At 32.8% G+C, this 26,727-nt stretch overlaps 2 protein-coding genes across 2 annotated transcripts; one reads left to right on the top strand and one right to left on the bottom strand.

Moving 5' to 3' along the window:
- The first annotated feature begins 294 nt into the window (after positions 1–294).
- LOC123660639 (uncharacterized protein K02A2.6-like) lies at positions 295–17,232 on the top strand. The gene is made up of 3 exons (XM_045595695.1): positions 295–439; positions 13,370–13,618; positions 14,237–17,232. Exons 1-3 carry the CDS (start codon positions 295–297, stop codon positions 17,230–17,232), a joined length of 3,390 nt encoding a protein of 1,129 aa, XP_045451651.1.
- A 6,974-nt stretch (positions 17,233–24,206) lies between these two features.
- On the bottom strand, positions 24,207–26,259 carry LOC123660387 (protein odd-skipped). The gene is made up of 3 exons (XM_045595479.1): positions 26,154–26,259; positions 25,227–25,779; positions 24,207–24,653 (listed from the first exon to the last, which is right to left on the bottom strand). The coding sequence occupies exons 1-3, from the start codon at positions 26,257–26,259 to the stop codon at positions 24,269–24,271; spliced, it is 1,044 nt and encodes a 347-aa protein (XP_045451435.1). The 3' UTR covers positions 24,207–24,268.
- Positions 26,260–26,727: the final 468 nt, after the last annotated feature.

The following is a 26,727-nucleotide window of genomic DNA, read 5'->3' as shown; positions in this document are numbered from 1 at the left end:
AACTGGAAATAAGAATTCTTCTATTGTTTTAAAGGGGATATCAATCTAAGCAAACACAAAAAGAAGCTTTAAAAAGTAATCGCATCTACGATCGATTTGAACCATGAAAAAAATTGATAAATTACAAAAAATGCTTAATACTGGAAGTCCAATGTAAAGGTAACGGTACAAAAACTAGTGCTCTCATATATGTATGTATATATATAATTATCAATAGCCTATCATTGCATGGTACACAGTCAGTTTAGAGCCTAAAGTCTTACCGCTGTAGGTAACAGTATTATAAATTGTGAGATGAAAGCAACTTCAGTGTTTTGCATAAAGGTCGTTACCGGTTTGATGGATGAGGATCACACGATCTTAGCCGAGAAATACCGAGATGTGAGGCCCGAGGCTAGGCTAGCCGTTTTAGCTATTTTAAATGAGTTGTCAATAATCTGTGAGTAATTTTAAATTACCTGCCCGAGTTGGATGGGTGAGTGATGGCATTCGATTCTATTCTAGGATCGGTGTGTGTTTCATTTTTGATGAACAACTAATACATTATGTATTGTTGATTTTCATGTTTATGTGTTCCGTATTAATACTAGAGTAGGCTTATTCTTAAAAATAAAAAAAAATTCGAAGTATGACTGCTATTTATTATTTACGCTTTGAGAGCTTTATTACGCTTGGAGAGTGTTTCATGTACCTAAGTCCCGCTAGACCAACATTCTACGTAAGGTTGCCGGTGGAGGCTGGATGGAGATTGAGGAAAACCAGGATGTTTGCTTCTAACATAGTACATATCCAGGAGGTCTGGTTACATTACTCACCGCAGGAACAGAACACTACTTATTAGCACTATTTTGGCTGTTGTTTTCCTGTAAGATTAAGCTATTTTCCAAAGCGAGCTAGTATCAGATTTTGAGCAAAATATTTCTTGCAGCCCTTTACCTAAAATAATAAAAATAGATCTTAGATCTAAATCTGGACTAATACCATAGCGCTCAATAAACAGGATAATTCTATCGAAAATTGGGTAATCGTACCCTATTCACTCGATAAGCCTTTATTAATAAAACCAAATCAATGACGGAAATTAAACGTGAGTCACTTTTCACCTTATGGTAAGCGATTACCGTAGCCTATAGACGCTTGCAATACTATACAAGCATCATAAGCACGTTGCTGACCCTAACCCCAATTTCCCCCAGGATAGTCATAGGAGTCAGTCATGGGAGTGATAGTCGTCCCTGGCTAAATATATAGACTTTGTTAAGCATTCAAGACCATGATGATATATCTAGTAAATCCTTGCGAATCTTTTAATATAATTAACCTTTTTAGGTGTTAGAATACACTACCTACTAATTATTTTATGAATTTATGCAAGGAATATGCAAAGAAATTACAACACTTTTAACGTGGAACTCAAATTTGACCGCTTCAGCCTGTAATATCCCACTACTGGACATAGGCCTCTTTCCCCATGTTGGAGAAGGATTCAAATTTGACCAGTAATGTAAAATAGTTTCAAATATTAAGATGATTCAGTTATATATTAAGTCAATAAATTAAATATGTATTAAAGCATAAGGACAATGATACACAAACGCAAGTCCTGCGGATCTATTAACCGGCACCACAACCGCCCCCTACTCTCAAACGGGCCGATTCGTTTTAGCCTACTGCCAATTAGGGTCAATTTTCGGCTAGTACAAAGTTTTACCGCTGTCCTAAAGATCATTGGTTGGTAATTAAAACAAATAGGGTCAAAAGGGACCGCCCGAGGCGCCACGGGGCGGTTTCGAGCGGCGCGCCGTCGCCGCGAGCGACCTACCCCCTCATTATGAACTTAATCTAATTATTGAATTGGTACAATGTTGTGTTTACATTTTTTTTTTCTCATTTGGCCCACTATACTTAGGAATGGATGCGTAAGCGCTAAATGGCACGTTTAGGGTAATATATCATAACGAAGCAGAGTCACTGTTATGCCGACGGTCATTTTCTCACGGTGGACTGTTTGAGGAATAAAGGCGGGTTATGAGTTATTACAGGGTCTACTGATTTGCCTCTAGATGATTAGTGCGATTATATTCGGTTGGTGCCACTTGATCGATTTTTAGAAATATATCTGGCATAAGTGGGACTGTAATTTAGTTGGGATCAAATGTGGTGTACGACTTTAATCATAGTTAGTTGGCATTGTATAATGATTATTAAATGACTGATACTGCACAGAAAAAAAATATCCGACGCTTATTCGGTTTTGAAAGGTCATCTTAGTATTCACGAATGTCTCACGTCACGAAATCTGGTACATTTATGTATTTATGTGTTAAAGTTTATTATTACATTACCTATTATTTAATTTTCAAAACTTTATTTCAATAGTATTAATAATACACATATACACAAGCAATAACATGCATTTAAAATTCTTTACCTTACAGAACTTAGGTATTACTTAATCGTTCTATTGAAATATGGGTATAAACCAATTATTCGCTGGAATTTCCATTATGGAAATCAGATAACATTAAAATTCCTTTTATAAACACTATATTTATTAGAAAGAATTTTTTAAACTGAAAGCTTGGTAATACAGCATTATTACGAACGAAAAGCTTCAGCTAACAGTCTAACGAGTACCTTGATCCATTATTTTTGTCTAGTTTAATCCCTGTCTTTTCTTACTTTTATTTTAAATTAATGAATATACGATATAATAATATTGATACGTATTTAAAAATAAAATACATAAAACATAGTGGTCAAATATTTTGCAATGGATTCATTTTTAAAAGATATTTATTTTATTTAGGATAAAACGAGTTAAATTTACAAAATTATATACAAACAAAAGTAGTACCTACAATTAGAGGAAGATGTACAAAGGCGGTCTTATCGCTAAAAGAGCGATTTCTTCTAGACAACCTTTGGGTTTAGAACAGGGCATAGAATAGCGGTTAGGAAGTGTCCAAATAATTGTTATAGAAATTAGAAATAAAGAGAAAATAAAAAATAATAAGAATATAAAATTATACATATATACATACATACATACATGTACTGTATGGCTACGGTACTAAAGAATATAGCCACCCCCTCTCTTCCCGTGGTTTTCGTACGAGGCGACTAAGGAATAACACAGTTCTGCTACCACCTTGGAACTTACAAAGCCGACCGGTGGCGGGATAACTTTTCAACTGCTAGCTATACCTATTCAACTAGCTGCTAGCGTTATTTCAAATACACAGGCCGAAGACGGGCAGCAGCGTCTTCGGTACGACAAAGCCAACGCTGCGGTCACCAACCCGCCTGCCCAGCGTGGTGACTATGGGCAAAACACATGAGTTCACGTTGTTTTTGGCGTAAACTTGTGGAGACCTATGTCCAGCAGTGGACTGTATAGGCTGTAATGACGATACATACATACATATACATGCATACTTACATACACTCAAATATACACATATAATAAAAGTTAATACGAATAAATAAGTTCGTACTTGATACAGAATAGATCATAATTCGTGTAAAAATTTTCAATAACAAAAGTATGAATAGATAAGTTTTCAATAATGTTTTCTTATTGCAGTCAGCGATTAGATACTAAATAATTCAGTAAACGCTTGTGATTCCGCGGCTTTACGTAATTGCCATCTATTAGCCTCTAATAAATTGTCTCCTTACAGATACGAATTCCTTAGGAAAAATATTTCACATATTGATTGAAAAATACTTTTACCCGTTAATTGAAATTGCTTATAAGAGTCATATAGTTACTAAAGTAGGGCACGGCAGGAAAAATCCTGCTCAAAATCTGAAACAGCCCGACTGGGGAAGTAGCTCGACCTTTATTACAAAAGAAAAAAGGAAAACTTGATCCACTTTCAAAAAAAAAAACTTTCAACGACACCATTTTCAAACGAATATATAAATATAACCCAAATGTTTTACAACAAACTATTAAAAGTATAGTTTTTATAACAGTTAATCAGAGTTAAAGCATACCTAAATCACTGCAAAGTATTGCTAAACAGCTGTAATGGTAATTACTTTTAATAAAGAAACAAATTTTAATAAAAGCAATCACTGTCTCACGAAATTTCACTTACTACAAATTAAAGTAACCGAAATCCCACGGTCATAAAAGCCAAAAGTGAGAACTAAGATCTCTAGCCTGAAGCAAACAGTAGATCCACTGAAGCAGCAATAGCGTATATACGTGTTTGTACAGATAATGTGGATCCATACATCATGAACGCCACAGACTATACGGTCGAAGAACATAAAAGTTGTGATACTGATATTCCAAGAGCCGAATATAATGAAGAAAAATGAGCATTAGTTGTGGCGGTCGATGTTGATGTAAGTGTGGTCAGAGGAGATTGGGACAAGAGGTCGCACGCAATCCAAGCATTCAGAGCACGTGGGAAAGACGCAGCCGGGGCGGGTAGCCCTAAGGCAAACTGCCACGGTTGACGATCACCGCGATAAATATATTCGACATTAGTGAACACAGAGCAACCAACGCGTCGGAATTTATGTGAGACTATCACGAACGTACAACCTCAAGGTATAATATTACCTTGGTCGTTTGAAATTTGCATATTTTATTGTTTTAATGCTGTTTACTTAGAGGAAGTAAACAGAAATACATGATTTAAGAGAAAATTATCCATGAATCTATATTTATTTAAAATGAATTACAAAGACTTCCTTAAGTATTTTGAATTTTACCAATGAAACTTTGTCACGATAAATTTTATTTTAAGCGTATCCACTGCATTCATTTAATGTTAAATATCTAGAAGACGAAGCTTTAAATAAAACATTTATAATCTTCAAAAATTAGAAATTCTTTTTAAGTAAACCTTACACTACACTATGGACTTTCCAAATCATTCCTTCGGATGAAGACAGCCAGAGGGCGAATTCCATAAAAAACTCGGTCCGCGGGGTCAAATGTCGAACAATTTATTGCCTCCACAGTGGAGCTCAACCGTTTGGCTTTCGGCGTTCTTTGGGAATATCCGCAAACCTCTAATTACGAGGATTATGAAAATATTCACACAGGTGCTTGGCACATCCCTAATAAGCATCTTGGCTTGAGGCGAGTCGTGAGCCAACGCTTAATGTTTTGGGTGGAACTATTGCAGGTGATTTTGGTCGGATTTTTTTGGGTCACTAAGTCAATCTAGGATCGGCTCTAAATCTGTTTTATTGTTTTGTGGCTGATGTTTAGTATGGTTCTTTACTTTGTAAGCAATGTTGATATTTGTATAATTATCTCATAAACATTTATGTTAATATCTGACGCTAAGGTCTAATTACAAAAACTAGTCATTAAAATAAAAATAAAAAAGCATTTATTTGACCATGCTTCATTTCCTCGTAGTTATTAATTTATTTACGTACTTACTCGTAAGTCAAGTAATTTGCTTACTTTAAATTAGAAGATACATTATTTTGCTAATTTACTAAACTTTTTTTAACATTGTGATTCCGCTCCACAAATGAAGCAATTCTATAATTATGTTAAATCATATACGAGAGTTATAAAACAGTTTTGTTATGTAGTATGGTCAATTTCGATAAACCGTCTGGCAAAGGTTAGCATTGCTAATATTTAATAATGATTGCTCATTTTATTACTGAGTTATATTCTATTTAATTATAAGACAACGGTATGTTTTTGTATATATATATAGATATAGTTATTCTTAGAAAAAATAATAGTAATTTACTTTTCTTAATTTTAAACGACACGCACACTATGGAAAAAATAATAAATGTGTGACTTTTTTTGAAAAAAAAAAAAGATCTTTTAAATTAATTTATTAAAAAAATTAAATTCTATTAGTTTCGGTTTCCTCCTAATTTTTCACTATTTTCCTTAGTAGTCTACAAAATGCACCCGGGAACAGTTATAAAGTACTAACATACTCAAACATGCTTAGTATGAAGGTACGATGAATATCTCCTTATCAAATAACTCTGGCGCGTGTTTTATACATTAAATATTTTATCTCTCTCCAAATGTCCCTAATCGGTATAAAGCACCTATGAGAGAAATCTCGAATATTTATCTATTATAGTAATTTCATGTGTTAAATGCGATGTTACTGTTTTATATATGTTCGTTATTTTAAAAACGTGAGCCTCTTAGACTGTTATCCTGTTGGAGTATTATTTTATAGCGTTTTATATGATAAATTTTTAGCTTGATTTTTCGTAAATATATTTATGAAATACTTTTTTATTATTTTTACGTTTTAATAATTTTAGAAAATCTTATAAGGTGCTAAAAATTAAAAACAAATATCAGTTATATTTATTAGATGCCTATCTCGATATTTAAATAAAACTTTAGTATAAAATAATTTGTTTTTTTTTTTTAATATATTACAAAAAAATAATATTATTATTAGACTAGCGTTTCGCAGATGCAGTTGCGTAATTTCCGATCCCGTGTAAACGTCGGGGTTCAAAGTAGTCTTTGTGTTCCAAGTTTTATTACAATCAGTTGAATAGATAGTTTTTATATGAAATAATAACAAACAGCCCTCCATCCTATAATGATAGAAAAACAAGTTAACTTTAAAAAGATATAAACATTTAATTCTTAAGTCTTTCATATAGTTAGAAAAATAAGATATATATTTTTTATAAAACCGCTAAACACAACTATTAGACAAACATGAAATCAGTGACTCAACGACCCTATAGTTTTTGCGCCGTAATAAACAACTAATATTATAAAGAGAAAAGATTCGATTGTTTGTTTGCATTGAATAGGCTTCGAAACTACTGAACCGATTTGAAAAATTCTTTTCACTGTTGGGAAGCTACTCTAACCGCAGGAGACAGGCTGAATTATATTTTCAAAAATTTAGGGTAAATTTTTTTTTGTTTAATACCCAGAAGCGAAGCCAGGGTGGCATGCTAGTATAAATAAAATCGTAATTTTGCAACCGGTATCATTAGTTCATTTATTAAATAGTGCAAAAACTTAAAAGGTTGTTCTGTTTATAATGATAGGTTAAACCTTAGCGCGAGAGGTTTCATAACTTTTGACAACCGATCGTAAACACCTTATTTTTATGTACATTTTATTAGGAACTTATAGGGATCTAAAAAGGAAGCGGAAGACATTATGTATGTTAATTTTGAACAAAATATAAGGACGCTGTGTTCATAATTATACAGCTGTTAAAGAAATAAAACCTCTACTGTATAACAAAAAATTAACAACAAACTATTGTTCAATTTTGCAATATTAGAATTAGTCTTTTTTGTCTTATGAATCAGCTGTTATTATACTCATCTATGCTTTCCTTTTTGTTATGTAAGCGGCTATCAGAAAGAGGTCGATATATTTATGGCGAACAATTAACAAAACCAACAATTACATTTCAGAACAGTTTTTTTTTCTTTGCCACTTTTGATGTATGAATTGATTTCAAAAAGATTGTATTAAGTACATTATTACACCAATGATAAATTTTTCTATTATTTCATTGTTATAGATATCTTATTTATAAAATTCTCGTGTCACAATGTTAGTGAACATACTCCTCCGAAGCGGCTGGATCGATTTTTTTGAAATTTTGTCTGCATATTGGGTAGATATGAGAATCGACTAACATCTATCTTTTATACCCCTTAGTTATGTCAGGGAGAGGATTAAGGGAGTTAACAAAATATATGGCAAAACAACGTTTACGGGGTCATCTAGTTATGTATAAATAAATAAAACAGAATCAGGGAAATTTATGTACTTATAAAGAACAACCGCACCAAAGGAGATGGATACGATTCTATACATTCTTGGGCCAAAATGTAATGAAATGAAAATGGGATCAATTGGTGCATTTAGGCTTATTGATCCCTCGCTGAAAATTATCTATATTTTGGCTATCTGAGAGTGGAGTTATTAGACTTTGTGTAAAAGTGAGGTTATGTTACAATGTCTATAAAAAAAACCCGACCACTAAGTTTTGGCCCAAAAGTCCCCATCTCCTTTAATGACTCCTTTTTTTTATTTCATTATTGTCAGGACAAGGTAACAAATCTATTATAATTGTGTTGCTCGCAAAAAAAAGAAATTACTTTAATTTAGATCGACAAGTAATACAACGTTGGTAGTCGACGAAATATTTAATTGAATACCCATGATAACGAATAACTCAAACAGTACTTAGATCTTAATCAATGTAAATGAGACCACATGACATACACCAACATTCGATTAAAAATACAATCGAATTGAGAACCTCCTCTTTTTTTTTTGAAAGTCGGTTAAAAAGGATCGTCAAAGTTATGTAATAGCACACAAAAAATACAGTCGAATTGAGAATTCTCCTTTCTTTGAAGTCGGTTGAAAATAAGGTATAATGGCGGTACGAATTTCGGCGTTTTAACTAGTAAAATATAATAATAATAGGTACGGTAAATATAATACATTTTTAATTTGTGACTCAACTTTTACATTTTCCTTGCGTCCCATCCCACGAAACCATTTTAGAATGATGGAGTAATGACCGGGTGTTTGATTAGTTTGCGGTTGACCGTCGGGGTGCCGGTTCGAATCGGTGGCGCCAATAAATTACCTATTGCCTAAAATTAATACGGGAATTTATATTTTCATTAAATATCATATTAGCAAACTAGTCTCGGTATCCCTGTTCTTTAATACAATGTTATTACTGTATCGAATCGTATTTTCGTTTGGTTATTTTTTTTTTTAATGTTTAACATCACAAAACGTAGAATTTAGAAATATTATATTATGTCAAATAAAAATACACAAATCATATTCATATCTGTTAAAATACATTTAAATAATTAAAATCAAAAGCAGAAAATTACTTAATATATATTTTTTTACTTAAAAGATATATTGTGGGCTAACGAATATCTGTACACATCTCTTATACCGAAATTAATTACGTCTTCCTTGCTTCATGACTTCGTGTTGCTTTCAATTGCCGCCTAAAGGGAGATAAAAGTACAAGTGTGTTTAGCCAATATCTAAACCCAAGACTATCCGTCCGGTATCGGTTCATGTAATTTGTTCGTTGGAATTTCAATTTGGCTGTTCATAATATTATATACTTACATAATATTTCTATTCGTAGCAATTTTTGACCGATTTAAAATTACGCTATAATAAAATTCCCATAAAATTAATAGAGAAAGTTACCGTAATTGAGTTATAAATCATACTTAAACTGTCACAAACCATTAATATATATCATTAAGACAATTCAAAAGCAACCATTCACTGCTAAAACGGAAGACACGTCTTAAAAATGCGCACAGACGCGATTTTCATCAAAGTCACAACAAAATCACAATTATCTATATACCCATATCATTGTGGCCGAATTTCGAGGCTATTATAACCGCATTTGAAACAAATTTAATAACCGATTCAAACGAAGCATTCCACATTTTGATCTTTTATAATTATAGACCAATTTTTTTTTCTAAAGCGCTACAGTTTTACCTGGTTGTAGTCGGAAGGATCCGATTGAGAGATTGTTCAGAACCCTTCTATCTGCTATCATCTATTTAATTATTACTTCTAAAAATTTAAGCGTTAAAAAATTAAAAATACATTTAATATGTGATTATACACACGCAATGTTTGGTTGTGAAGAAAAAATGTTTGTAAAAATTTCTAAACAAGAATATACATATTGTTGAAAATAAAACATAGTATTAATGTTTTTAAATTTGGACTTTTCAAATATCAATTTTTTTTAAATTAATTAATAATATTATTAATTAAATTTTATTTATCAACTTATAATAATTAACGACTAATTAACTATTTCCTATTACTTACGACTGCTCCACTGTGTAGAAATGGACACCCTGCTAGACTGGCCTGATAACTGTATACATACTAAGTGCACTTAAAAACATTAATAGCGCGATTCAGGCTCAGTTCGCGTAATTTCTTTCAGGCTATCCTGATCTGGACCGGACCGTGTCCTGATCCAGTATGCCTTACCACATTTGATTATATTTTACATCAGGCTATCCTGATCTGGACCAGACCGGGTCCTGATCTAGTATTCCTTAGTATACTTGATTATATTTTACATCAGGCTATCCTTGTTTGGACCAGACCTGGTCCTGATAGAGCATGCCGGATCTGTCATGCCTCATTCTATCCTGATCCGGTCCAGATACATGATCTGGTTGAGCCTGACCTTTTTTCTAGTCGGGAATCTACGGACGTACAAAAGTGAACATTTTTTTATACAACTAGATCGGCAAACAAGGGTACAGATCACCTGCAACACCGCATCGCGAACGTATTAACCTACTTAATTACAGGAACACAATTCTAGTTGAAAACAGTATTATTTAGCTGTGATCTTCTGTAAGGTCGAGGTACTTCCCCAGTCGGGCTACTCCAGATTTTGAGCAGGATATTTCCTGCTGTGCCTACCTCATATACACATATCAATCAAATATGGACATTATTTTCATCACGATAAGTTGTCTATATTTCAAATCAGTGGATATGGCCCGTGATCTTGACGTTACAATCTCATATTATAGAGAATGCAAAATAAAATGTGTAATAAGGCGAGCAGTTTAAAAAAGTTTGTTCTTCTAAACATCATCAAATCATTCAAAATTTTTGAACACTTCATCTTCTAAATGCACGTTTATTGCATAAAAATCGTACAGGCATAATTTGCGTTAAACGAAGGAACGTTTAATACTTTGGCCGATTCAAAATTTAAATTATTTACTTAATATTTTATACCTAATACAATTTTCTTAAATACAGTTAGAAGGTATTAGCGTCGTTAAGTTCGATTGGTCGCTTTGACCTCATGAGTTGTAGTAATCACTTCATTAAAAAAGGTTACAATAACTAAATAAGTATATAAAGTAAAATAAGGAAATAGAACGTACTTTAACAGAGGAGACGTGCTATGAATTAAACTACAGCTCTTGTCCTTTACAAAGATAATGCATTTTCCCAGCATTGGTACGATTACAGACTTCATTTATTTATTTTCAAAATTATCATGTGACCCGTTTGAATAGACCAGAAAGTTTGAATTCTCAATTATTCACCGATTACGTCTGGTCATCTAGCATATGTATATGTATGCACTATATGCACATGTATTTCTTCATCGTTTTTATTACGAATAAATAATTAGTAATTATAAAAATATACAACATAATGTTAGAAAAATGTGTTATAACAACACCTTTTTTTTGTAATTGTAATCGGATTAGCGTTGCTTAAGCTGAGAAGTTTAAACACGTGTTATTAAGCTGGAGATTACTTGGGTATTTGTGTTCTGAGAATAATTCTTTTGTTTGTTTATGTTTTAAAAATGTTTTATAAATAAAACCTATCATGTCATTTGGCATAATAACGCTATGTTCTAAATCATAGGGAATTTAAAAACTTCAGAAATATTGGAAAATTTAGTCTTGGTAAAAAGTTTTTAAACTTTTACCGATTCTTGCTTTAGATACTACTGATGCTAACATTTGTGAGTCTAACTTAATATTTTCTTAAATTAAATAATTTTACTAAATTAAATTTAGGCATATTGACTCTACTAATTTAAATACTAACTTTAATACTAAATTAAATTTACTCTACTAATTTTAATACTAAATTAAATTTAGGCATATTGACTCTAAAATTTAAAATATTTTATTTTAATCGGTAGTGTAATAACGTACATCCTCAGACAAATGTTTAAAATAATAATAATATTCTTTGTTTAACTGTTATAAATATCATATCATTTATTTTTAGACAATCGAAGTTGCTAATTAATGCGGAAATTCAGCCAACATTTTTGCCATCTTTGCATAATTTACCTAATATGTGCCATAATTGTATTGTAATCGTAATTAATAACTATTTATAAATATTTGCAATGCAAATATGTAGGTAGTTATAATACTTTTAATCAAAAACTGACCCAGCGAAGTTTGTAACATCTCATTTTTTTCGTGAATATATCTTTTTTTATTTTTTTAAACAAAACGAATCAGTTTTTTTATACAACCAATACAAAAAAAAAAAGATATATACGTATATCCGATTTCGTGGAGTCGTTTATTGATGATGATAAATGTATCTACTGTATAAAAGTGTTCTAAGTATCAAATATTTTATTTCCCTTTCATTTACACGCACATTTCTTCAAATTCATAAAAACAACATTCCAGGAAGTTGTAATAATTATAGACACGTATAGTTCTTAGTAAATTTGTTCGGCCTTGCCCTTCTTCAATCCGTTTGACGTTTCGATGCCAGACTAGCCTTTGATGTTACTCATAGTTTTAATATATCTTTGATAGTATTATTATCCTAATGACTTCTGTAATAAAGATTATATTTCCATACAAATGATTTCGCTTTTGACTACCCGCTTGTCAATCTTTGTAATACGTTTAACACGAGTCCTGTGTTATATATAGTTGAGATTAGTTTTATGAATTGTATTGCGTAAGTATTAGTCATAACAATCATTATGAACCTGTATTTGGAATATTATTTATACTCTCGTCAATGTAGATTAAGGAAATGTTTTATCGGTTGTTTTTATATTCTACATAAGTGATGGGTTTTATTATATCAGAAGGTAAAAGGGGCCCTTGTTTTAGGTCAAGTAAAAAATAATAATAAAATGTTTCTGTTAGTAGACAACAATGCTCGGTACGACTTTCCGAGAAGGAAGCGGAAATTACTACTTGCTTATATGTCAAATAATAATTATTAATATGTCGGTTGATTCTGTTCTTATTGTGTCAATTCCTGTTACTTACAAATTATAATAAAATATTAGTAAATTATTTCTACATTATTATTTACATATTAGATACATAACAAATTGGCGACGAGGATAACAGATTGACGAAGAAGATTAATAATTACAAAAAAAAAAAAGTGAAAATAAGTGACCTCGCGAGCAGCGGACATTACCACGTGCTCCTATACACCCATTTTCCTTGTTCCAAGGGTTCCAAATCCTGTGATGATAACCCGCTTCACACATTCCTTTTCCTCTTACATACGTACGTACATAATACGCCGCAATGGAACAACAACTAGGGCAAGTTTTGTCCCAAATGATAGAAACGATGCGAGGAATGCAATTACAGCAAGTACAATTACAACAAGCCTTATAAACCAGTGATAAAACGGTTAGTGGTATCACATTACAACCTTATGATGAAAACAATGAATCATTTTCGACTTATTTACAAATACTTCAAAATTATATTTCCTTGAAAGGTGTCACAAGTGCTACAATTAAAGTGCTTTTTCTCAATTGTATTGGCCCTAAATACTACCAAGTACTGAAAAACATAACAGCGCCTGAATGTCTAGAATCAAAAAGCTATGATGACCTTGTAGAACTGCTAAGGAATCATATTGCCCCAGAACCCGGTGAAGTTGCTCAACAACACAAATTCTGTCTACGGCAACAGCATGAGTGTGAAAGCATTGCTAACTACGTAGCTGGATTAAAAGAAATAGGCGGAAAATGTAACTTTCTATGTAATAATTGTAAAAATAGTACTTTTGAAACTCATCTGCGAGTACAGTTCATACGAGGGCTGCGTAACTCTGAAATTAAAGAAAGATTATTACAAGAATCTTCTTCTACAAAATTTGATGATTTAATTAGGATTGCAATGGCGATTGAGACTTCCAAAGTAGAAACAAAAGAAATGTGTACGGATATTCAACCAAATATAAACAAAATATCAAAGAAAACTAAGAATTTTAATACATCCAAACAAAATACAAATATAAATACATATAAAAGTCATACATACAATACAAATATTAAAAAAGGAAAGAAAATAAAGTGTTATCGTTGTGGAAAAGAAAACCATTCAGCGACTCAGTGTAGATTAAAAGATAAATTATTTTGTAAGAAATGCAAAACAAAAGGACACATCCAATCAGTTTGCTTAAGGGAACAAAAACAACTAGATCTAGTAAATGAACAGTACATAGAAGATGCTAATGAAATTTATGAAATACATAAAATATTTTACAAAAATAACATACAAAATGATAAATTTAATATTACATTACAACTGAACGGGAAATTACATACACTAGAACTAGATACAGGTGCAGCAGTCACTACATGCTCTGTAGAATATTATAAAGAAAATTTCAGTAATCTTAAATTAGAAAATACACCAATTAAATTAAAAACTTACACAGGAGAAATACTTTACCCACGGGGAACCTGTAATGTAAACATCAAATATAAAAATACAGAAGTCATAGGAAGAATTTTTGTTATTGATAGAAAAGTGGATCCTGTATTGGGAAGAGAATGGATTAGGAAATTAAACTTACAATTTGACATAAATTCACTACAAAAAGAAGAAAATGATATTACAGAAAAAGAGTTTAACGAGAAATTGAAAAAAATTATACAAGAATACAAAGAACTATTTTCTGAAGAAATAGGAGAAATTAAAGATTATCAAGCAGTATTTAAATTGAAAGAAGGTGCAGTTCCAGTGCTTTTAAAACCACGTCCAGTACCATTCGCTTTGAAGGATCAAGTGGAAGCAGAAATTGACAGATTAGAAAAGGAAGGAATATTAGAAAAAGTTACATACTCACAGTGGGGAACACCAATTGTTCCTGTCTTGAAGCAAAATGGAAAAATGCGCTTATGTGCTGACTATCGCGCTACATTAAATAAAAATCTGGAAAATGACAATTACCCTATACCTCGTGTTGAAGAAATATTTTCAAAGTTAAGTGGAGGAAAATATTTTTGCACACTGGATATTAATCAAGCTTATTTGCATATGAAGACTAATGAAGATACAGCAGAAATACAAGCTATTAGTACATGCAAGGGTACATACAAGGTGAAAAGACTAATGTTCGGAGTGAAAATTGCACCAAATGTTTGGCAGAGATATATGGATCAAACACTTCAAGGAATGGAAGGTACAGTTTGTTTTTTTGACGACATTGCTTTACAAGGACGTACATTTATACAATTACTACAAAGAATTAGGAAAGTATTTGACAAATTAAAAGAATGTGGACTACACTTAAACAGAAAGAAATGTCAGTTTTTTCAGAAATCAGTTACTTACCTAGGATATACAATAAATGAAAAAGGTCTACACCCTACAGAAGATAAAGTAAATGATATAAAGAATAGTTCACGTCCAACAGATGTTTCTTCACTACGCACATTTTTGGGAATGATAAATTACTACCAACAATTTATACCTAACTTAGCATCAAAACTAAATCCTTTATACAAATTATTACAAAAAGATACAAAATTTACTTGGTCAACATCATGTGAACAAGCATTTCAAGAACTGAAAAAGGAAATCTGTGGAGAAAAAGTACTTATACCATTTCATGAAAACTTACCTGTCACATTAGCCACGGATGCATCACCAACAGGATACGGAGCTGTGTTGTCACATATTATGCCGGATAAATCAGAACGTCCAATAGCTTTCGCTTCAAGATCTCTTACAAAGGCAGAGAAAGGTTACAGCCAGTTAGATAAAGAAGCTGCAGCATTAGTTTGGGGACTGAAGAAATTCTTTCAGTATTGTTACGGTAGAAAAATAATTCTCATAGTAGACAACCAACCATTAGCTAGAATTTTACACCCAGAGAAGACTACACCTGCTACAACAGCCATACGACTTGTACATTATGCTAACTTTTTAGCTGGATTTGATTATCAGATAAAACTAAGGAAGACTGCAGAACATGCTAATGCCGACTATTTTTCAAGACTACAACATACAAATAAAAATGAAAAGAATGATACACTTACAGATGACGAAGCTTTCTACTTAAATCAGATTTCAGAAATACCAGTTTCATTACAAGAGATAAGTGTAGCTACAGCTACCGACCCGGAACTACAGAACTTATATATTGATATAAAATCAGGACGAGAAGATAAAACTAGACTACATGAATATTCATTGCAGAATAATTGTATATTTTATGGCATACGAATCGTCATACCTAAGAAACTACAACCTAAAATATTAGAAGAATTACATACAGCGCACATGGGTATAGTTAAGATGAAGGCTTTAGCAAGAAGCTATGTGTGGTGGAAGAACATTGACATAGATATTGAAAATATGGTGAAACAATGCAAGAGATGCTGTTTGATGCGTAAAAACCCGACTAAGGTACCTGTACACAGCTGGGAATACCCTAAGGAACCGTGGAGTCGTATTCATATTGATTATGCCGGACCATTCATGAACCAATATTTTCTTATGGTGGTAGATGCCTATACTAAATGGTTAGAAGTTATACCCACTAATTCTATGTCAGCTGCAACAACTATAAATATTCTAAAGAAGTTATACACTACATTTGGTTTACCAATAACGCAAGTCTCGGATAATGGAAGACAATTTAGATCAGAAGAAATGCAAAAATTCTTAAAAGAAAATGGAATTCAAGCTAAATTTACAGCACCATTTCATCCTTCTACCAATGGTCAAGTAGAAAGATATGTTCAAACTGTTAAAAATAAACTTAAAGCAATGATAAATGAAGAGGGATCTATACAAGATAAATTACAAAGATTTTTAATGATGTATAGAAAAACACCTAACAGTACTACAGGATTAAGCCCAGGTGAAATGATGTTTAAAAGAATATACAGAACAAGAATTGACTTAGTTAAAAGACCACAGGAATTAAGAAACAACAGTAAGGAAGAGATAATAGTAACCAAGGAATTTCAAAGAGGAGAGAAAGTTCAAATTCGAATGTATGATAGTAATAAATGGAAATTTGGTAACATAGTAAATAGAAAAGGAAAATTACATTATGAAGTGGAAGTAGATGGAAGAATACACCAAAGACATGTAGATCAAATCATAAAGACATCATGCTTAGATAATAACTTTAGAATACCAGATACTTACCTGATTAAACCAAGAGAATCAAATTTATATACACCAAAATTACCTGAAAAAGACCTATTACCTGGAAAGAACATACTACCTGGAAAAGACTTACTCCCTGGAAAAGACTTACTCCCTGGAAAAGACTTACTACCTGAAAAAGACCTTACAACTACACATGCTAACACTACAAGAAGGGAATCTATACCTTATACTGAAACCTTGGAAGTGGACAAGCCAGAGACACATCAAGCAACGCCAGATATACCTCCTACTACATACACAGGCTGAAATTGAACCCCGTCGTAGTACCCGGATTCGACGACCACCAAACCGGTTGAACTTTTAATTAAATAACAAGGGGGAGTGTTAGTAGACAACAATGCTCGGTACGACTTTCCGAGAAGGAAGCGGAAATTACTACTTGCTTATATGTCAAATAATAATTATTAATATGTCGGTTGATTCTGTTCTTATTGTGTCAATTCCTGTTACTTACAAATTATAATAAAATATTAGTAAATTATTTCTACATTATTATTTACATATTAGATACATAACAGTTTCCAAACAGTCTTTTTAAAAGATGCAGGTGTTTGTACATGTCTGATATTTAAGGGCAAGGTATTCCATAGGCGAGAGGCTTGAACTGTAAAAGATTTATCATAAAAGGAAGTGGAGTGAGAAGGAATTTCTAGAAGAAAATTACTGTCAGAACGAAGACAGCGTTCATCGGTATCACCAAGGAATTTGAAACGTTCTTTCAGATAGGAAGGGATAAAGGGATTAAATAAAATAGAGTAAAGTAGTTTAAGGATATGAGTATTCCTGCGAAGGCAAATTGGGAGCCACTTGAGTTTTTGCGATATTTTTTTTTTGCTTAGTCCAAATATAAATCTAATACATAAATTCTGAATGCGCTCAAGCTTATTAAGCTGCTCCTCTGTAATGTTAAGATAGCAAGTATCAGCATAATCAAGAATTGCTAATAGGAGACTATGTGCAAGAGCAATTTTAGTAATAAACTACAACTTTTAAATTCAGTGATGATGTAGCAGAAAAACATGCCAAAAACCTTTCAATGTTTGATAGCATTATACGTCAAGTTATGGCTATATTAGCATCCGATTAAAGAAGTTCCAACAATATGTATGTATTACTCTCACTCCGTCTATAATCTACTAGCGAAAATGCAGTTCAAATTCATTAGGCGTATGCCTAAAGAGCCGTACCCACATATATTATTACATAGTGTGTATTTTTTTTTTTTTTTTTTTTTTTATGTCACTAGGTCGGCAAACAAGCGTACGGCTCACCTGATAGAAAGCGATTACCGTAGCTTATAGACACCTGCAACACCAGAAGCATCGCAAGCGCGTTGCCGACCCAATCCCCAATCCCCCCAGGAGCTCTGGTCACCTTACTCACCAGCAGGAACACAATATTGCTTGAAAACAGTATTATTTTGCTGTGATCTTCTGAAAGGTCAAGGTACTACCCCAGTCGGGCTGCTCCATATTTTGAGCAGGAAATTCCTGCTGTGCCCTACCTCAGTTGAAGTGTTGAGTGTATATGAAAAATTCTTTTCGAAATAAAATTGTTCATTACCTATATTGTAAACGTTTAATGCAACATTTAAAAAAATTAAACAAGAATATAAATATATTATATTTTTGGATAATATGTCAAATTCATTTTCGCTTGTACTATTTACAAATTTTACCAACAATAAAAAGTAAAAACCATAGTGCGTGCCCATGTTCAAGACCCACAAATATCAATATTGGTTACACATTTCATCGCCTACAGTGGGTGAGTCCGGGGATCTAATTGGCTCAAATGAAACCTATTATATCGCGTATGGTGATTGACAGCCGTCAATCAATACCGACCCTTGCGTGCTAGCCGCCAGGTGGCGCGTGCGCCGTACTTGAAATTAGGAAATAATTTATTATTGTAAAATATTTTATCAAAATTTGAAATCAAAAGTGATATCGATACAATAAAAGTACTAAATATTGACTAAAGATGTCGGTCTTAAAGAAACTTAAGGAAGATACAACTTGAAATATAGACGGCTATATCTTAGAAGAGATTTAGAGACCGTGTTAGACATTGCCATTATTATGTGATCTTCCAACTTCTTATTTTTACTTTCTGTATTAAATTTATTTATTTTTGATATCATAGATGATGCAGTTTAACAGTGTTTTACAGTCCGGATAATTGTAATTAGTTACATCACATACAACTATCAACACAATACTTACTTATACATTAATTAAGATCTATATCCAGTCTTAAAACAATTCAATATACTCGTAAGTAAAATACAAGAATTTTGTCGGGAAAATTTATTTGTTTATTTCAGTTGTTTCATATTAAAAATATCATTAACATCAAGAATACAATAGCGGATGTCATCATCATCATCATTTCAGCCTATCGCAGTCCACTGCTGGACACAGGCCTCCCCAAGTTCGCGCCAGACAACCCGGTCTTCCGCAATCCTCATCCAGCCTACACCGGCAATCTTACGTAGATCGTCGGTCCAACGGCAGATGTAAACAACAGAAAGTACCTAAAAAACTAACACGATGCCGGTAATTTTAGAAATACATCGCTCAGAGCTAAGTCGTAAATCACCTTCAAAACATTAATATCAAACACAATTATACCTAAAGGGTTATAAATCTAAAAATAATGCCCCAAAGATCTAGTTGTGCTACTTCAGGTGATCGTTACGTTGAGACCGCTTCAGGCAGTGCAATCTTCATTAAGTAATTTTATTGTTCACCTACACCTTTAGTTTTTGTAAGACTCTGTATTAGGATGTATGATTGCAGTAACATTAAATAGACTTTGTCCGTTTGACTGTTTTGTTATAATAGTTAATTCTAAAGTGATAAAGCAGAAATGTTTGAAGTGTTTTTTTTTTTGAAGGTTTTCTAAGCAAGCGCAATTTAATTTAGACTTCATTATTTTCAACGAGATTGATAGAAAGGGCAGGATTATATTTAAATGTAAGTCTATGAATGAGACAATTATAAAATTCTGAAGTTGGCTGTTCCGATAGCTTTTTTTTTCGGTATAATTATAGTCTTCTTATTGGTTTAAAAACACTAACTAACTATTTTATCTACTACTTTTTTATTTTTGGTAATTCATATAAAAAAATAAAATTAAGTCTGTTTATATTATTTAGTAACATTTTTATTTATATGATTTTCTCCAAAATTTATGCAATCAAAATATCTTTAATTTTACAAGGTTCCTGTAGCCTCTTATTAAAAATCCATTACAAGTATCGGCTGATAGACGATCCCTCTTAATGCGAAGCTACCTATTAATTAACGAAAATCGAAGTATATAATTGAATAGAACTGTTGAATTAGTATCGATAAATCAATGAGTTGCTCTCATAAATCAACACGAACGTCAGTCAGTCTGCGCAGGCGCATGACATACGAAATCACTTGAAATATGGCGGCTAAGCCCCTCCAAATTCGACTTTAATCCTCACTGAATTGCTTTTAATTGGGACAAAGGAGTGCGGAGAACGTTCGACCGATTATCGGGAATAATTTTCGTTATTCATTCGAAATAGTCATGGGAAAGTCGGCGTTTCGGACGAATTCATCAGCGATTAGCCCTCAATCAGAACGGATTTGTGCAATTTTCATTGACTGGCAAATTGCGGATACAAAGATTTCGAGATACCATCGGTCAAAGTTACGTAGTTCCAACAGTCGCGCCATTAATCTAAGGCAATCTCTATGTTTCTAATTCCTTTAGACGATTTTGTTAAAAAAAGGCACGGGATAAAACAGAACCGTTTAATTATTAGTCGTTTTGATGTAATTTGCCCTGACTTACTAAAAAAAAATCGTCTGAAACTTATTATTAGGTTTCTAATATGCGATGTCGAAATAATTGCTTTATTTAATATTACCACAAAATACTGTTTAAAAATCAAAACTTATACCTTTCCAAAGAGTACTCATAAACGAATCGTACAACATAATTATCCTATAACTTACATTAGACTCGGCTATCCGTTCTTCCTTTTGTAACAGGAAGTTATAAATTGAATTTGAATAATTGCACAGCTACGTATAAGGTTAATTGCACATATAGGTGCAAGAGTCTAACGCCGAGCTGCACGAAAAGAAATTAAAATTTAAGTCGTGATTAAACTAATTTAATCGCAAGAATTGTATGATATTCTTGTGATTAAATTAGTTTAATCTCTACTTAAATTTTAATTTTGTTTCGTGCAACTCAGCGTTAATCACGTAAATGTTATTTCAGTTTGAATTTATAATCATGTCAATGACTACGTAATACCCGTAGCGACATCGCGTTGCAACAAGTGACATTTCATAGTTCAAGCATTCGCTACTAGATGGCGCTGCGTGTGTTATCATTTAAATTAGTGAGTGCATAATTGATAATATTATTGTTTTCATAACATAGGTATTATAATTCTCTTTTAATATACCTATTGGAAAAATATGGTAAACATTTTACAGAGTAATTTTGTCTTAATATCAAATGTATCAAAAAATATAAGTTAAAAGTACATAGGTAATTAGTTTTATAAGTCTTCTAGTTTAATTAGAAAATCCCTAATTTTGTTGGGCACTATAATTATCAAAACAATATTCTAGTTTCAAATAATGGCCGCGGGTTGCTTTAATTATGAAATAATTTATAAATTTGTATCAAACATCATTAGATTACATAAATAAAAATTTTTGTTACAATATTTTTTATTGTAACATTTGTTTGTAATACAAGTCTCGTACGATACTGACGTGTAATTATAATTAATTTTGTATGTACCTTTCCTTTCGTGATGGTTACCGTAATATCATCGTGCGATATTATGATATGCCATACACGCACAGACCTCTCTCTAGTAATTGACCGTGAACCGTCAAGTTTTACGCAACGTTTGTTAGATGTCAGTCTTAGACCTAGTTACACAAAACTATAACTTAGCTCCATCAAAAAGTCTTAAATCATACGGTAATAACGGTTTTCTTTCAACAAATCGAATCAAGGTTATTTTATCAACTCCCTATTTAATAAATTCAAAGTAGTCTCGATTAGGTGCTAATATTTATTTTGATATGGATTTATAGAAGATACCTACATAAGATTTACGGTATAAGAAAGTCAAGCAATAAGATCTATTACGTATCAAATCATATTTACGTTTTTGTAAGATGTATAAAAGTTACAATCTCATTTCTTTTGTTTATTTATTTTATTTTAATTCGTTATTGTGATTTTCTTTAATTATTTAAAGATTTGATTGTGTTATTTTTATTGGCACGAGAATGAGTATTTCGATTAAATTATGTTATACTACAATATTACAATTATTCAGTTTTATATACGTGAATATTAAACTGAATAATTGTCATTAAATAACGATTTTATTTAAAAATTTATCGGTTTTATTACATTGAACATATTATTCTTAAGTAATTAGGGTTCTGGTAAGATTAATAAACACGTTTATAGCAGAGGTATTTGGCAATATTTATTTCTTGTCGAATTTTACAAGATGCATTTTATTGGCAAATACTTTTATTTATTAAATCATTTGTAGTTACAACGAAATAAAACATTTATAAATAAGTTACATACATATATATTCTTCTTTAATTTGTAGCCTCTTCAACTTAAAGGTGCCTAAATACACTAAATTTGCTAACTATAGATACATACTATACATACAGATTAACATCTCAGAGTTCAGCGGCCATGACTGTACATAGCTATATACAAGAATATTTACACATAATTTTAACTAAATCTACACTTAATACTATTAAAGGTCATACTTTGAACATTTTAAGTCATCATAGCCACAAATTTCGGAGTCTGATCGACATGTTGGTAAAAGGTTTGGTAACTACAGTTAAACCACTTAACTAAATCAGAAAATATATTATCACAGTAAATAAAAATTTATACAACAATAAAAAAATCAGTCTTAAAGAAAAGATCGAGCGATTATAATGTAACATAGATAGGATAGGGAGGAAAGAGGCCTATGCCCAGTAGTGGGATATTACAGGCTGAAGTGAAAAGGATATAAGGGCAGGATCACTTAAGCCTGTAATATCCCCAGCTTGGCTTTCGCCATGTAGGAAAAGGATCAGAGCTTAATCCACCACGCTGCTCCAATGCGGGTTGGCGGATATTTTTCCTACTATGAGTAACGATCGCTATCAGGTGTACATGATAACGACCGGGACAGACGGCTTACCGTGCTTTCCTTTCCGAGGCAAGGTGGGGAGACCCGCAAGGACTGCACAAACACCCAGACTACGGCAAACATCTGTATGGCCATTACAAATGTTTGTCATGTGCAGGTATCGAACCCTCAACCGCCAGCGCAACAGCCACAAATCAGCGCTGTGGTCGTTGCGCCAACGCGTCGCAACAAGGACGGGATGTTTAGAACCATTCGTTTTACAGGATTTTTGATTGATTAATTAATTCATCCTTTAACAACCCAATGCTGGACAACGGTATCTTCTTAGATACAGCAGAAGAATTATACCTTAATCAAACTCCACTGCGAGATGGCGAATAAATTTCCCTTCCACGACCAAAGTTGAAACTTGATCATTGACACTTTTGGCTCGAGCTTTACATGATCTCCGAGACATGACAATAAAAATTATTTGTACACATAGCAACTTCACTGGAACGATTGTCAATGGCCGATCGAGAACCGGAATCGTCAACGCAAATATACAAAGCAAAACATAAAAAAAATGAGATACATCTTTGGTTAAATTTATAAGCAACAAAAAGTTAAATTGTAATAATAAACTACTACTTAATATCTAAAGATCATATAATTGTAAGCCGGTTACAATTTTGAATGAATAATAATAGTTTAGATACATTTGGAAAAATAATAATTTCATAGGAGCAACATATGTCAATACAATTATTTGTAAAGTATTTGGTTGTTGTAACATCTATATCTACATTATATCAGTTAATACTCTATAAGCAATTGTAGTGAACTTGTAACGATACATACACACATTATGTTTTTAATGTCAACTGCCGATATCTCTTCGATGATTATTATTAATACTTGTCTGTTTTTCTGTACATAAAAAGATTTTTCTGACACAAGGCAAAATAATTATCATCAAAGCCAACGCAATTAAAAAACTACATGAATTAGCTACTCAACTAATAATACCTCTATTTAAAATCCAATTCTTCGGATAAACTTATTTTAGAAACAAAAACAAATTCAACTAAAATTATAATAGAAAAAAAATACTTTCTATCGCTTCATAATGTCTTCTATTGTAAATCCCAACAACTTTTTAGGCGGCTCAACAGGCGATGTGGGAAGTTTCGGTTGATAATTCTGGGGCGGTGGAGACGGCTTGTGTGAGAGGTCAAGTAGAGGACTATCTGAAGCTTGGCTGGTTGACGATACTTCTTGACAGCCATCTAAATGTTCTAAATGATGTTTGTTCGCATCGCTGTGAGTTAGCAAATGAGTCTTCAAGTTCGATCTTTGGTTGAAACTCTTGTTGCACACGGGACATTTGTGAGGGGATTCTTCCATGTGCAAAATTTTATGTACGGCTAAAGTTCGTGATTGACAAAAACCTTTTCCACATTCCGTACACTTGAACGGTTTTTCTTTCGAGTGTATATACCTGTAAAAAAGAGAATATGAATTAGTGATATAGTTAATAATAGAACGAGTAAACTAGGAACTTTGTAAATTAATATCATTAGGAATAACATGTTGACGGATAGGCGTTTCGAATAAATGTCATAAATTTCATATTGGCCACGTCAGGGGTATATTCATGTGATAAAATTTGAGAAGAAGTGTCTCGTAAAAACTAAGAAATATAACATGTAATTTGCTCGACGACGGAGAAAGACAGATATGGTCATCGTAAAGAACTTAAACCGGTTGTGGGAAGAGCGCGTGCGGCCGCCTCGCGACCTCACAAAAAGGTTTACACTTTTAATTTTTGTTTCTGTTATCGCCAACAAAGCCTCGGTGAAACAAGCCTTAAATCACGTTGTTGGTATTAGAAAGGAAACATTAAATTAAATCTGAAGTTCTCGTGATAGTAATTGATTAGTAACATCGGTAAAAGATTTATGTGCAGCGTGCGTGATTCTTATCTATTATGACGCTTCGATTATCGACAACGTAAAATATTTTAACTAACTAAATTTATCAACATAAAATATTGTTTCTGTAACACACCTACCTATGATCTCTGAGATGGTCTTGTCTTCTGAACGCCTTACCGCAAATATCACATGAGTATGGTCTTTCATCTGTGTGGGTTCTTTCGTGAATCAGTAAATTGTATGATTTTGTAAATTGTCGATGGCAGTATTTACAAATAAATTGTTTCTTCGGTCTGGCGCCGGGGGCTCCAGGTGCTCGCATCGGCGGTGGGTTCCTGCTGGGCATCCTTTGTGCCATGGAAGGGTATCTCATGGAGTGATGGTATAAAGCTGCGTTTCTGAACCATTGGTTGACCAACATTGCTTGGTACGGCGCCGAAGGTGCCAAAGAAGCTACTTGAGGTTGTACAAAGGGGACAGAGTAGGTATAGGCAGGAAGTGGTTTGTCATAAGGGTACTGCGTCTGCATTGGTCTTGTTTGCGGGTTGTACTGTGGAGGCCAAGAATGGTGTCTTGAGAGTACAATAGCTGGTGGTGTTTCGTCTGTAGGAGAGGTAGGAGGTGTGGGTAAAGAGGGCGATGTTCTTTCTAATTTAACTAATGCTTCTATTGGAAAATCTGGTGGATAACCTGTAGATAGAAGACAAAAAAAATTAGTAGCGTAAAAATACATATCTGAATCATTTTTTTTTTTTTATTAATAAAAATTAGTGTAAGCAAGTAATTTTTATGGCTTTGGTTATTTATAGCTTTAATAATTGTAAATAATTTATTTCACCTTTATATTTTCACATTCATATCGTAAATAAAACATTTATTAGAAGTAGGTAGTTAGATATTAAAAGAAAATTTGTCAGTGCTCAACAAATAAATAGGCTTTAAATATTTTAAATCATTTATAATTATTATAGTTAATAGTAAATATCGCTATTCGATAAGGATTTTTTTTAATAAAATTCTTCGATATTAAAATAAATTACTGAAATAAAATAATAATAACCTACTATGACTATCGTCGTTAATTTCGTCTTCCTCTTCCTCGATATTAATATCGTCAGAACTATCAACACTATAAGGTTTGTCTTCCATTTCCAAAACAGTACAATCCATGGAAACAAATGCACTAGCACAACTCACTGGTCACTATAACAACTAAACCGGTTTGGGGCTGACAACCGGCTAGCGAGAGCGCGCACAGGAAAATGAGTTTGTGTGCGTTCTTATCGTCGGACTGGCTCAAGCGGTGCGGGGTAGAGGAGTACACAAAGGTGCCGCTTCCACCGACGCCTGTATCGGCTCCCGAAGCAGCCCCGCGCCTCCCATAAGGCGGGGCCTACTTGGCTCTGCCTTCGCTATCGATCGCTTATCATCGCAAATTGTACTAACTTTCCCTGTATTCACTTTGACAACGTTCTATTACACGAAAACGGTATATCGTGTTGGAACCTTATCACATTAAAGTTCAAGGGACTTAAGTTGTTTTAGAAGTAAGAACAGTGATGCAAATTTCGGTGACACCGCGTCCGTAGTTGAAGCTATTAGGTGAGCGAATTGGTTTCGTAATTGCGTTTCGTAGGC

The sequence above is a fragment of the Melitaea cinxia genome, chromosome 15 (assembly GCF_905220565.1).
Source record: "Melitaea cinxia chromosome 15, ilMelCinx1.1, whole genome shotgun sequence".
In the NCBI taxonomy this organism is placed as follows: Eukaryota; Metazoa; Arthropoda; class Insecta; order Lepidoptera; family Nymphalidae; genus Melitaea; species Melitaea cinxia.
The sequence above is the reverse complement of the archived record's forward strand: the minus strand, read 5'-3'. Positions and strand labels throughout refer to the sequence as shown.

Bases quoted from the DNA above. Each gene is read 5' to 3' on its own strand.
- LOC123660387 (XM_045595479.1), bottom strand. From the start codon at position 26,259: ATGGATTGTACTGTTTTGGAAATGGAAGACAAACCTTATAGTGTTGAT. The intron at 25,780-26,153 runs GTAGGTTATTAT...TTCTATCTACAG, and splicing joins AATTAACGACGATAGTCATA to GTTATCCACCAGATTTTCCA. The intron at 24,654-25,226 runs GTAGGTGTGTTA...TCTTTTTTACAG, and splicing joins GACCATCTCAGAGATCATAG to GTATATACACTCGAAAGAAA.
- LOC123660639 (XM_045595695.1), top strand. From the start codon at position 295: ATGAAAGCAACTTCAGTGTTTTGCATAAAGGTCGTTACCGGTTTGATG. The intron at 440-13,369 runs GTGAGTAATTTT...AAAACATAACAG, and splicing joins AAATGAGTTGTCAATAATCT to CGCCTGAATGTCTAGAATCA. The intron at 13,619-14,236 runs GTAACTCTGAAA...AAACTTACACAG, and splicing joins ACAGTTCATACGAGGGCTGC to GAGAAATACTTTACCCACGG.